This window comes from Acanthochromis polyacanthus, chromosome 3 (assembly GCF_021347895.1).
Source record: "Acanthochromis polyacanthus isolate Apoly-LR-REF ecotype Palm Island chromosome 3, KAUST_Apoly_ChrSc, whole genome shotgun sequence".
Taxonomy (NCBI): Eukaryota; Metazoa; Chordata; class Actinopteri; family Pomacentridae; genus Acanthochromis; species Acanthochromis polyacanthus.
This window is the reverse complement of record NC_067115.1, coordinates 5788832-5802174: the sequence shown is the minus strand read 5'-3', so window position 1 is coordinate 5802174 and position 13343 is coordinate 5788832. Positions and strand designations below refer to the sequence as shown.

At 42.8% G+C, this 13343-nt stretch overlaps 2 protein-coding genes across 2 annotated transcripts in view; both read right to left on the bottom strand.

Moving 5' to 3' along the window:
* Positions 1 to 428: 428 nt before the first annotated feature.
* On the bottom strand, positions 429 to 4865 carry LOC110967098 (beta-1,3-galactosyltransferase 2-like). The gene is made up of 2 exons (XM_051945910.1): positions 4764 to 4865; positions 429 to 2625 (listed from the first exon to the last, which is right to left on the bottom strand). The coding sequence occupies exons 1-2, from the start codon at positions 4863 to 4865 to the stop codon at positions 1483 to 1485; spliced, it is 1245 nt and encodes a 414-aa protein (XP_051801870.1). The 3' UTR covers positions 429 to 1482.
* Positions 4866 to 7872: 3007 nt separating this feature from the next.
* The window catches only part of LOC110963588 (zinc finger protein GLIS2-like), a 51746-nt gene continuing 46275 nt past the window's right edge, over positions 7873 to 13343 (bottom strand). The window contains exon 7 of the mRNA XM_051945816.1: positions 7873 to 11519. Coding sequence (XP_051801776.1) covers positions 10840 to 11519 — 680 coding nt within the window. The 3' untranslated portion in view covers positions 7873 to 10839. The remainder of the gene's footprint in view (positions 11520 to 13343) is intronic.

Below are 13343 nucleotides of genomic sequence, written 5' to 3'. Positions count from 1 at the left end.
TGTATACATGAACAGAACGGGGCTGCACAGTGGAGTAGTGGTTAGCGCTTTCGCCTTGCAGCAAGAAGATCGCAGTTCAAATCCTGGCCTGGGCCTGGGATCTTTCTGCATGGAGTTTGCATGTTCTCCCTGTGCATGCGTGGGTTTTCTCCGGGTACTCCGGCTTCCTCCCACAGTCAAAAAATATGCTGAGGTTAATTGGTTACTCTAAATTGCCCGTAGGTGTGAATGCGAGTGTGATTGTTTGTCTGTATATGTAGCCCTGTGAGAGACTGGCGACCTGTCCAGGGTGTCCCCTGCCTTCACCCGAGTCAGCTGAGATAGGCTCCAGCCTCCCCCCCACCCCCAGTGAGGATAAAGCGGTGTATAGAGAATGGATGGATGGATGAATAGAACGTACACAGGAATTAGTTTATTCGGAATTAACATCTGAATAAACCAGGTAGTTTATTTGGAATTAACTTTTAAATTCAGAATTAAGTGTTTACAAGGAGATTTTAAAGCAGATTAACTTTAATTCCAAACTAAAGAGGAATTAAAGGTCTCATGTAAACGTACTGATTGTAGTACAGAATTTCAGCAGTTATTAACACTTTCAAAGTACATGGGGACATGAGTATTGCATTAATATATTAAAAATGTAACATACTCTGTAAAGGCTTCAGAGAACCCCACATTACTAGTCAGCAGTGTTCATCTTAATGACCCTTCCCATACCTCCAACTATGAGTAATATGCTTCTTGAGGGAAAAAATGGACATAATAATAAAAAATTCAAGGGCAATGAAGTAAAAACAACATCATTTAACAGCAAGATTTGCGTGGCATTTGTACAAATACATTTCTGAGGTATATTCAGTAGTTGAGCTGCTTTAATAAAAAAATTAAAAATAAACATAAAAGCCCTTTCTGCCTGTATACATTGACCTGCTTTCATTGTTGCTTAACTTCAGGATTGTTCATTGTAAGCACAAAATACGACATTCCTTCTCACCCATAAGACATCACAGACAGACTGAAGTGTTGTCCTACTTCGTAACAGTTGCAAAGTCTTTATATTGAACTGGCTGCATTATTTTTGTGTAATTTTTTCTTGTTGCTTTTACTGTTTGTTTGTTTTTTTAAAATCTGACCTAAATTCAGCATTATTACACAGTACATTTAGCAGAAACACGTATTGTGGCACCCCAGTGTTAATGGCATGCATGTCCACCCTTTGTGCACATGCAAGTGCAAAAATACATGCAACACGATCATAAAAAACGCTGTTCTACAGATCCAGCAGTGGTCAAAATGGTACCATTGCTTTAACTTATTTTCATTTGCACTTTGCTCCACATGTCTGAATCAGTGAACTTTCCCTTCAGAAGTCCCTTTAAAATACACAAAATCAAAAAGTGGACTTGTTTTTCCAGTACAGTAGAAATACATAAATAAGTTAAAGACCCGCCACTAAGTTATTTCTAGGTGCATCTTATTGTCCTAACAAGGAGGTCCAGGCTTCTTTAAGTCTGTCCAGTAATTCACCAATTCTTGTGAAGAACCAAGAATGAAGGTGATGACTTTGGAGAATTGACAGCGATTATATTTTGCGTTATAGGCCTGGAACTGGGAGGGATCTGGTGGTGACGTGGGCGTAAATCCCAGCTTTTTCATGCACATTCCAATATAAGCATCCTCAATGTTAAAAGGCTTGATTGATTTTGAGACCTCCACAAACTTCTCTGGGAGATCATTCGAAAAGACGTATCCCATGCCCAAAGTGTAGGTCGGGTACTGAGGATCTGGATACAGCTCCTCAGAGACGTACCACTTGGAGTTCTTTGATCGGACGACTGGCCTGTTCGTCATCAGCATTCCTGTCAGGTAGTTCGTTGTGGGGATGCCTGGCTTCTGCAGCATGATCACCAGATTGTCAATGTTCAGGAACATGTCGGAGTCAACCTTCATGGCGTAGGCTGCTGTGGGGCAACGTGTGGCCAGCCAGTCCATGATCACCATGGTTTTGATGGTCAGATTGATGTAAGAGTCCATGAAATCGCTCTGGATTAGGTCGTGGTACTGCGCATTCTCTTGCTGTAGTTTGCCAACATCACCTCCTTTAGAGAGACCCAACATGAACAAAGTGATCACCACCTCACCCTGGACCAAGCTCTCCTTGCTCCATGTCTGCCGGATTGCATCCCGAGCTGCCACATTATTTGGTGCCACTGGCACCATGAGGACCAGGAAAGGGTTCTGTTTGCAGACCTCCTTGTTATCCATTATGAAGTTGTAGTTGCGTGGATAGGCTTGGTGGTACTGAGTCTTTACAGGCTGTGCAGTAGAAGGCTCTGTGGTTGTCTGGATTTCATTGAGTATGTCCCTGTGCTTTGGATGGACCCGATAAGGAGGCATGTAAACTTTGTTGTTGTCACTGAAATGCCATTTATAGTGTCTTTGGAGTGAAAGGCTGGTCTGCCATGACACAGAGCTGTTGGAAAGAGCGTAACACAAGACAAAGACCACAAGACAAAGTAGAAGCAGGAACCGGAACCAGGACTGAAACAAAGGATTCGTCTGACGACATGGGTTCTGGATAGGTTGTCTGAAAGAAAAATAGGAAAGTTCAAACTGGTGAGTGTACTACTGCAAAATATGACCTGTTTAGAACATTGTAAATCCAATACACAGTTACCAGTAAATATGTTAGATTGGAAGGAAAGTACTCAGTTTAATGGTACAATGACGATGTAAAGCTGTTCTTTCTAATACTGAAATATTTATCATAACTCGACATGACATTTAAATTAATAGAATGGATGTGTACGTTAAATTGTGGTTCACAGTAAAGTAATCATCTAAATAAAATGAGCACGATTTCCTTGGAAAAAACAACAGAATTTTATAGCATAAAATATATTGTCTAACTGTGTGGCCATGGATAGATAGATATATACAGCCCCTGTCAAACATTTTGAGACGGGTTCTAATTTATTTGAATGAGAAAGTGTCTCAAAACTTTTGACAGGGGGTGTACATCCACACAATATTTCATACAATATATTCTTTGCCATGAGTGCATTACATGTGTGGGGATTATTTTTTTGTCATTTTGTTTTAAAAGAACTGTGACCAGGATATGTACTGACCAGGTTGTTTGCAGGACTTTTTTTGATGAACCTGTCAGTGTTTTCTAATGGACAAACCATGGTAAGTATGGTCACGTTGTTCCAAAATGACCTCAAATAATGCATATCTTTGGCATTTTGGCAATGCTCTAGCACTTTGTGGTGTTAAATCATGGATATTAAAAAGCGGCTGCATTTGTCAGCGCTTAAATTGAATGGCAGCTCACTAATGTTAGTTCTGGTTGGGTCTTAAGACCCTAAATTGCTTGCTCATAGCAGTAATTACAGAGTATTTCTCCTCGCTCCACAAGCACTGGGCCTTTCATTAAACACTGCTTGTGCAGTTTCTTTAATACATGCCCCATGGAAACCTGTCAGGCCTTGCTTGGCACTAGAACTTTACCGACATCTATTTGTGGTCAGCCACCATGGGTCCTTCTGCCAGAAATCAATCTCCAACTATTTAGCAGTGGTTTTGTTATCTTGTGAAATGAGACGATTAAAGTGGCAATATTAAAGATCTCAGCTATATTTGTCTTTGGTAGCACATCTTTGGCAACAATCCATAATTAGGTATGTTTTTGAACCTCACTGAACACTCATTTTTGGCTTCACACAAGACTTGAATCTTACCGTTCTGTGCTAGCAGCAACCTTCAGGGCTGACAGCCAATATTCAAGTGCCAAAAACTGCAGTTTCTTGAATGGCCACTTGAGGCTGTCTCCAAAAGCAAGTCAGTCCCTACAGACTACAGTGGTAAAATGCCCAACAGCCTGATACAAAAAATGGTTTTGGTCTCTACAGCTAATTGCCCTGTTTTTCACAACTGCTTGGGGTGAATTTTAAATGTATTAACCCTCCTGTTGTCCTCATTTACAGGCACCAAAAAATATTGTTTCCTTGTCAGAAAAAACGGTGCATGATTAAGACCATGATCACTGAGTGATGGGTTGATACAATCACTGGAAAGTCAATGGTCACAAGATGCTTGAGTGACTTTCCTCAGATTTACTCATCCTCTGTCATTTTTTTTAAATTTTTAATTGTTTTGCAGAAATAAAAAGCATCAGAACGCACAAACTGCTAAACAACAGGAGAGGACAGCTGCGTGATGGGACCAGGTGAGGCCTGCTCAGAAAGATCTCGTAGCACCAACACCTGGGCCTACAAACACCTACAACACACCTTAAATTATGATTTCTGCAGCCTTCAGCGTGCAAGTTTTAACGAACTCCCCCTCAAAGTACGGCTTTGATGCTAACGCTGTTTTGCTAGCAATGAGGTAACTGGCTTTCACTGCAGCATCGCTGACCTCACGGCTCCGGGTGAAAACAGATTGCCGTTTGCTCGAACCCGCCAACAATTCATTTATGTTCTGCCTTCTCAGTTGTCCTTCCAAGCTGTTGTATTTTTCGCCATGGCGAGTCTCATAATTGCGCCGAAGATTAAATTCCTTGCTTGCATACACACCAAGCACACAGGTTTGTCATTCAACTCGGTGAACGAACAGGAAGTGGTCCATCTGTCTTGGAAAATATTACACTCCATGTCCACTTTTTTCTTTGTTGACAAAGACGTCTTGCCGATGAGGATAGCGTGGACAGAAAGACGCCGACCTCCGCCTTCAGAGCGGATCAGGTGCCAACGGCTGACACGGAAGAGCGACCGAGGATAGCGTGTCCTGGCACAGTCAGGGGCAGCAGCAGGCCCCGCAGGACTGACAGCCAGCTCCGTGGAGCCGGCCTCAGACGCCATGACTGGAGCTGCTGGCTTTGTTCATTAAATTAAACGTGTCTGCACAAATTTTAGCAGCATTGTTGGTGACACTTCAGCAATGACACTGTCAGAGCAAAAGTGAGCAGTGCAGGCCAGCATGAACACAGACCGCCATCATGAGGACAGGCGCGGATGCATGTCACAGCAAGGGGAAGGGAACAGGTGAGCAGCGGTGTGTAAGAACAATGACATGACCAAAACCTAAGCAAACGTGCGTAAAACATGCATCCATCTGTTTGCAGGGATAGATAGGTTGAAATACAGTCTGTTGCAAACAGAATGCACAAGATATGAAGCCGTTAGAATGACTACTAAATAAATGATCAGAATTGATCCTCATTTTAGTGTACAAGCACAGTGTGCTCCAGATAACAACAAACACCTTTAATCTGTCTTTGTTGAACGAAGAAGATAAACGTTCCCAGGGAAAGGAAAAAAGGGGGAAACCTTGAATTTAAAACTGGTCAGACAAGCTCTGACAAGTTTGAGAGTCTCAGAGTTTGACGGAGTGTGTGCCTAGTCCTGGCACAGAAATAACTGGAAACCATAAAATTACTTGAATTACAGTAATCATTTCCTGGCTCATAGTAACTTGCCCTTCAATTTACACCTTTATCTTCTGCTTCAGGTTCAACCAATGGCCCAAACACTGCGTTAGAGGAGCTCACAGAAAACTAATTACAGAGCCAGGCTTTATTATTAATAATGGAGGCTGAAATATGTTCAGAATAAAATCATTGGTGTGTGCTTCTGAGCGTAAAATACACACCTGCCTAGATAGGTGTTAAACAGAACCATCTTTTCCAAACTTATCCCCATGGTTAAAATGAACTATCATAGTAGAGTCAGAAGGCCATCAGTGCTGACCAGTAGCTCTGCTGGGCCTCTTTTGGCTCAGAGGAAATTAATATCAGACAGTTCGGTCAGCTGATATGCGACCGCAAAAGTGATCTCTTTAATGTATTTGTCGTATCGGTGTCATATTTACATACATAGATCTACCAATGACGGTAACTGGATTAATTCCAGCCTTCATTCATCCTACAGGATGATGCACTAGATTAAATACATCTTTCACTTCGAAGGGAGTTCAGTTAAGTTCTCTTACCTTTTCTGTCCATTTCCAACTGAGCCAAAGTCCTGATCCCCCATAACTGCCTTCCTTGTTTCCTTAATTCATCCCACTCTGTTTCTCCTCAGACATGAAACTCAGAATTTGATCTGTGAAATGACAGAGTAGTGACACGTTTGGGACAACTTTTGCGCATCGTACTTCCCACCAGAGAGGGAGGAACTCACCGTGAGTCAGGAGGAAGGAGAGTGGAGGGAGGGCAGAGGGTTGTATCATGTTCACACTTTCTGTTTACCGTGTAGTGCTGGGCGAGGCTTTAAAACAAACTCACCTGGTCCGACACAGACAGAGAGGAAACAACGGTGGCACAGAGGGGGGCGAGGGGTGAGAAAATCTTGGTTTCGGTATTTCCTCAAATTAAAACCAGCTCATCCTCCCACCATCATAACGCTAATCTAAAGATTTATTGCACTGGGTCATGCGGTCTTTCTGGTATTTTCTGAGGGTTTATGGCTGGGAGGAGGAAGGGGTTTCACCACAGTAATTAAGCAGCTGGGAGGAGACACATTCCTGGGAGTAATATGCCATTGTCTGTCCTCTTAAGGAGATGTTGTGCAAAATCAGTTTTGCTGATACAATCCGCTATTTTGCTGTGCGTTATAGAAAGATAGGGGAAAAAAACTCTTGAAATAATTTTTTGGCAAAGGGGATTCCGACCAACATCCCTCCACTGGGTTACATTCAGCTTAAACTACGCTAAAAGAAAACTAGGCAGGCTATCAGGAAATGGTTTGAATGGAATCAGTGAGTTTGTCTCAGTTTCTTCCTCTTCAACTGCATCTTGTTCTTGCATGGTTATCTATTCCACTTTTTCCTAGTAACTCAATGTGCAGTTACCTGTTAGACTTAAGATACCTGTCACACTAAAAATGTTGCAGCTCAAGAGTGATCTGTTTTGTTTAAAGCAGGTTTTCTCCTGAGAACAAAGAGGAGCCCAGAGGCTGCACCCAGAGGAGGAACATTTTTGAAAACACACGTCATTGCTGCCTTAATGGGACTTATGGTATGGGAGAAGACCATACCAGTTTGGTCGCTGTGGGGCCAATGTGAAGCTGCATCCAGTCAGAGAACGCAGAGGTAAACAAATCAGCCAATCAACACCTCTATGACTCACATACACTACCCATTCAAAAGTTTGGGGTCACATAGAAATGTCCGTATTTTTGACAGAAAAACAGTTTTTTCAATGACGATAACATTAATCAGAAATACAGTCTATACATTGTTAATGGGATAAATGACTATTCTAGCTGGAAAAGGCTGATTTTTAATGGAATATCTCCATAGAGGTACAGAGGAACATTTCCAGCAACCATCACTCCTGTGTTCTAATGCTACATTGTGTTAGCTAATGGTGATGAAAAGCTAACTGATGATTAGAAAACCCTTATGAAGTTATGTTAACACATGAATAAAAGTGTGAGTTTTCATGGAAAATATGAAATTATCTAGGCGACCCTAAACTTTTGAACAATAGTGTAGATGTTGTTTTTGGTGTCAGTCCAATGCCACAGCATCAAGGCCTGTTGTGCTGTTTGAAAAGACTGGGAGAAAGAGTGGGTTATCGGGTAACAGTAAAACCACAGTGGCTTGGGCATTTCTACACCAGAATGTCTTTTAAGAATGTTTTATTGTTGTTGTTCTTCCTGAGAACAGTGACTTTGCATTTCACCGCCCATACTGTGTGAGCATGTGACAAAAAAATACAACACCAACTTATACGAATGTTTCTTTTGCATGTGACGTTGAAATTTAAAAATAGGTAAACCGTGATGCAAACTTTGCCCACATGTTGCTCACAGACACACATTCTGAATGCAAACTCAGTGTGAAATAAGAAAAGGGAGACTCTCCTGTCGTGGTCGTGTTTATTGACGTAGAGTCATCGTCACAGTCATCAGCACCGGAGTTGTCCTCAGGAGGTGCTGCAGTGGCCCTGATGTACAAATCACATCTGTTGTCAAGTTGTTAAATTCTTTTTAAAATGTAATGAAAAGTACATTTATACACTTTACATCTGCGTAAATATTTTTTCATATACTGTGTGATATATTTCAGCTGAAACACAAGGCACTTGGACACTTTTGAGATTAGGATAAATCAATGTGCAAACATGAATACAAGATAAATCGACACAGATACTGGCCACTCGTGGCCATTGTCAAACATTTCCCCTTCCAAAAATGCTCAAGACTGCTTTTAACTATTTGGCTTCTTCTTCTTCTGTACCTTTTCATGTCATAACATTCATTTGAAGCAAATGTGTACTTATTATTGCCTAATACACACCTTTGTCTACCTTGTTCCTAAGAGAATGTTTTCTTAAGGTATTTAAAAGAAAGGGCCGATCCTGTGGAGACCATTGTCTTGGAATGATTAATGAAGCAAGGACTAAGACAAGCTAAGTTGCAAGCAAAGGAGTTAACCTCAAACCTACATTCAGTTGCGTCAACACAGTTTTTTCTTTCTTTCCTCTTGCGACTTGAAAAATCACATGGTCAAGCATATGTTCTCTGTGTGGATTTGAAGTGTTCGTCACACATCGTAGTGTTGCAAATGTACACAGACACTGTTTGCTGTGGATTTGGACATTAAAGTGGTGAGGGCTCACCTCAGAAGCACATATAGAAGCTGGTCTTCCAGGTTAGAGTCACAGAAACCTTCTTTAAACAATGAGCCTGTGAGTCGCACTTTAGAGGGTGTGAGTCCAAATCGCCGTAAGTCCATTCTGTCAGCAGGCATCTGTGCAAAATCTCTTTCAATACCACAAAACTCTTGTTTAAAACACTTAAATATTTTTGTAAACAGTTGAATTAAAATAACCTAAAATGCTTTTGCTTGTGTTTTTTTTAAATGTATCATTTAAAAAAAATAATTTCATGGGACATTGGTGTATACTGTATTTTCCGCACTATAAGGCGCACTTAAAAGCCTTTAATTTTCTCAAAAATCAATGGTGCGCCTTTTAACCCAGTGCGTCTCATGTGTGCACTGAGTTCCAAAATCTGACTGTCGGACCATTTCCCGCCAACATAGGGATGTAATACATACGCTACACACGCTGGCAGTGATAAACCTATTAGAGAACATTACATAAAGCTACGTACAGTACTGACTATTGTCTGAGTTTTCACGAAAGCCGGCATCATTGCTGATGATGACCATGTCGTCCGGAGAGTCGACCGCCGCCTGAGCGGGACGCGGCCGCCGGCAACGAGACTGACTCCGACAATGACGAGAGTGAATCCGGCATGTTTGATGTTGAAATTACCCAGCTGTTCAATTCAGATACAGAAGACGAGGACTTTGATGGATTTGTGACAAAAGATTGATCAAAAAATAATGTGAATGTATTTTTAAATACGTAGTAGAATAAAGTTCAACCACACTCACTGTTTTGCTTCCGTTTCCTTGTTTTAGCATGCGCCCAATAATACGGTGCGCCTTATATATGGCTTAAGTACAGAAATAAACCCCTTAATCGAGACTGCGCCTTACAATCCGATGCGCCTTATGGTGCGGAAAATACGGTAATTGTCAAATTATATACTTTTTAGAACTTGTATTTTAATTGCACAAACACAAATGTTGTCTGAAGGAGAAAAATGCAAATGGTTTTAAGATGGTGTTATTTTTAATGTTATATGACATTGTTGTATTCTGACTGTATTTCCTTTTGCTCCCCACATTCCTGCTCCACCCCATCTTTACTAATGGTGAGCAAATATGGGTAAAGAGAAGCAGTCAGTGGGGGTTGTCATTGTGAAAACTACACCTGACCTGGCTTGGTAAATCTCATACAGGTGATTGTCTGCTGAAAACTGCAAAGTCAAGACGTAGATGAGCAGAAAAACATTGTTTAAAGGTATCTAATCATGCAGACATGTTGTTTTTTCTCACTGGAGTTGAATGGAGTGTAAGTTCTAAGTCCAACACCAGATTGGAGGCTCTGCCAAACTGTGGCACTGCTTTAAGCTAACTGAAAACATCAGTGAGCTAACATGCTCACAATAACAGTGCTGACCATAAGCAGGGCGACAGCAGAGGATGTGATGGTTCCAGCATCCACACTCAATGTAAGCCCCCTACTGAGCTACTTTTTAGCAGGACTCCAGTACCTGACACTGACTGACAGACGACATTACGTCATTGATTAGCCATGAAGCCATGAGACTGAGTGACGAAGTTTAACTGTAAAGTTAAATAATGTGTTTCTTAACTCTAACTGCACAGTGAAATGGGAACAAAGTACAAAATGAGTGTCTTTTGCTCCTCTTACGTCTCACTTGTCATTTCAACATAGTTCAAATGAAGAAATTTCACTGTAAAGCTTAAGGATTATTCAAAGTAAAAGGAAATAAGTTACTTTTTTTTTTCAAATATCCGATTATTATTTTTAAAGTTGCCTTAAAAGATAAGTCTGAGATGAATGTTGTACATCATGTCAGTGTCAGTAGATAAAACTGGATCTGCATGGTTAGATACCATTAGGGATGTGAGTTTGTTTCCTTTGTAATTTGGGTGAACTGACAGCTGAAATATACAACCAAGTCCTTACAGATCTTCTTTAGGTTTTTTACAGCCATCACAAAGGCTTCTGCACTCAGTCAGCCTTCAGTTGTTAGGCTGGGCTGGAATGACTAGATAAGTTGTCTTTTTTATGGCTCTGAAGGTGGCAGTGACTTTTGATCCCTCACACACACACACACACACACACACACCACAATCATGCATGTATATTGCATCCAGACACGTATGTACGGTGACACAGAAAAAGACGTAGACACACTCCCTGGTTGGATGCATTTCTGAGTGCACATTCTAGCTGACAACAGCTGGTTTGAGGAGCAGTGCCCTCGAGGGAACAACCACCCATGACAAAGGATCGCTCCGTCTGGACCCCACCCCTGCAGACAGGTTCAGCGCTTCCCCCTCCTCTCCTTCCTCCTCTTCCTCTTCATCCTCTGGCTCTTTCCCAGCCACTCGGCCCAGACCTCCCAGAGCTCCCAGCCCCAGCATCGATGCAGCTGAAAGTCCAAAGTGTAGCAGTGGGGAGTCTGACAGGCCGAGTGGTCCCATGCCGCTGCCTCCTCCTCCACCCATGGAGAAGAGCGGTGCCCCGTGGTGGCTGAGAGCCCTGGCATGGCAGAAAGCAGAGAGCGGCAAGGAGGTCCCGAGACCCCCGAGGAGAGCTGCTGCCGCCCCGGGGATGATGACATGAGCTCCGCCTATGGGGAGCAGTTCAGCAGCACTCTGGTGCCCGGGACCACCCAGCCCCGTCCCCAGCCTACTGGAAGTGCCCTGCTCCTGGGCCACGAAGTGACCGTGAGCTTTGATGTGTTTGCGTAGTGAGCTGGGATCCGTGTAGCGCTTCAGGCAGCCTGCCATCTTGCAGTAGTAAGGCTTGTCCACGTAGTGGGTGCGAGTGTGCTTGAAGCGGTCACTGGAGTTGGAGTAGCGTTTGCTGCAGCCTTCATAAGGGCAGATGTAGGGTTTCTCCCCTGGAAGAAGAGAGAGACAGAAGTGATGTAGGCAATGTGGAAAAATAATGTAGTTGATTACAGAGGTGCTGCACAGTAGCTCAGTGGTTAGGACTGTCGTCTTGCAGCTAAGACCCCTGGTTTGCGTCTTGACCTGCATGTTCTCCCTGTGCATGTGTGGTTTTCTCCGGCTTCCAACAGCATGCTGAGGTTAACTTTGATCCTAAATTGTCTGTAGGTGTGGATGAGTGGGATTGTTTGCCCCTCTGCATAGCCCTATGATAGACTGGTGACCTGTCCAGGGTTTCCCCAGCCTTCATCCTAAGTCAGCTGGGACAGACTCCAACCCCCGCGACACTAATGAGGATTAAAGCTGCTGTCCGGAGTTTCCGTTTGTTTTCAATCTATGTATCATTTTTTAACAAAGCTTAAATGTGTTAGTCTAGTTCGATACTATAATATAAAGTTAGAATAACGCGATATGAAAATTTATTCCTGAGCTCCGCCTTCCTCTCATAGACCCCCATGTTATTCCAAAAAGCGCCGGTCGCTGCCGACCAATCAAGTTCGAGCTTCAGCTTTGTCATGCTGTCAATCAACGGTTACGCGCACAGCAAGCAAGACCATGCAGAGGTGGGCGAGCTACGCACTACGCAACCGCGTGCACATTTGTTTTGCTTGTGGAGGAGAGAGCATCAGGGATCAGCAACTTCCAGAAAAGTTACCAATCCCACGGCTTGTCAGGCCAAGAGACTGCAGGACGTTTTTTGGCTCGGGGTGCTCGCGTCGTTCCCCGACCACGGCCTCCACAGCCCGCCTGACGGCTTCGTTTAGATGCTGTGGTCGGGGTGCTCGCGTCGCTCCCCGACCACGGCCCTCCATAGCCCGCCTGACGGCTTCGTTTAGATGCCCGACCTCTGGAGGAAGATGTTGGGGCGTCTGGGACATACTCTTCCTCAGAGGAGTCATGCAATTCTGAACTCTAGATAGAAATAAATAAACAATGTAACACATATACACGCGTAAATGCACCAAGTTTGATAAACAACGTCATCGAGAGGGATACACGAGTGTAATCACATATTGAAACTTTACTAGTTCGTCCTAGCAGATTCATGTTATTTTGGTATTAGGACAAGTTAGACTCAGTACAGCATTCTAACGTAATTCCTTTATTATTTACTAAATGTACTAAATGTAGAAGAGGGGAAAACAGCAAAACAGGCGAGATGCTGCAGCACTCCAGGCACTTCTCTCATGTACTGCGCGCGTGCACAAATAAAGGGGCGAAATCAGAGGGAGGGACGGTGGGACCAACAGTGTTCTGGGAGACGCTGCGATTCATACTCCGGACAGCAGCTTTAAGTGTTGTATAGATAATGGATGGATGGATAGATTACAGGACAAAACCTGAGAAGGATGTTGTTACTTTTTTTGCTAGCTGTCTGTTAAACCTTTTTTATTTTTTAGTTTAAAACTTTAAAATAAGGTTTGTTGCTGATTATTGTTTGTTGATGAGATAATCCTCAGATCATGGTGGCTCTTTTCTCAAAATGTTTGCATCTCAGCTCACTTCTGTCGCTTTTTAAAGACACTACAGAAGAGTTTTAACAGATAAAGTGAAAATTCTCAAGACAATGAAACTACTCATGCTATGCAAAGGACACACCAGTATTTCTAACAAGCACACCTGAAAATGTGAGCATTATTTGAGTTACAACACTGCACACTCTTGTTATTGATGAAGATCCACAGGCTACTATTCAACCTCTCAGTGTCTCTGATGCACCGTCTCTGCTTGTTCACACGTTGGTGAGTTCGAAGACTTATTTTTATAAGAACACT

Excerpts from the sequence above, each read along its gene's own strand:
- LOC110967098 (XM_051945910.1), bottom strand. The coding sequence starts at position 4,865 with ATGGCGTCTGAGGCCGGCTCCACGGAGCTGGCTGTCAGTCCTGCGGGG. Across the intron at positions 2,626-4,763 it reads ATCCTCGGTCGCTCTTCCGT|TACACTCACCAGTTTGAACT; the intron begins GTCAGCCGTTGG and ends ATTTTGCAGTAG.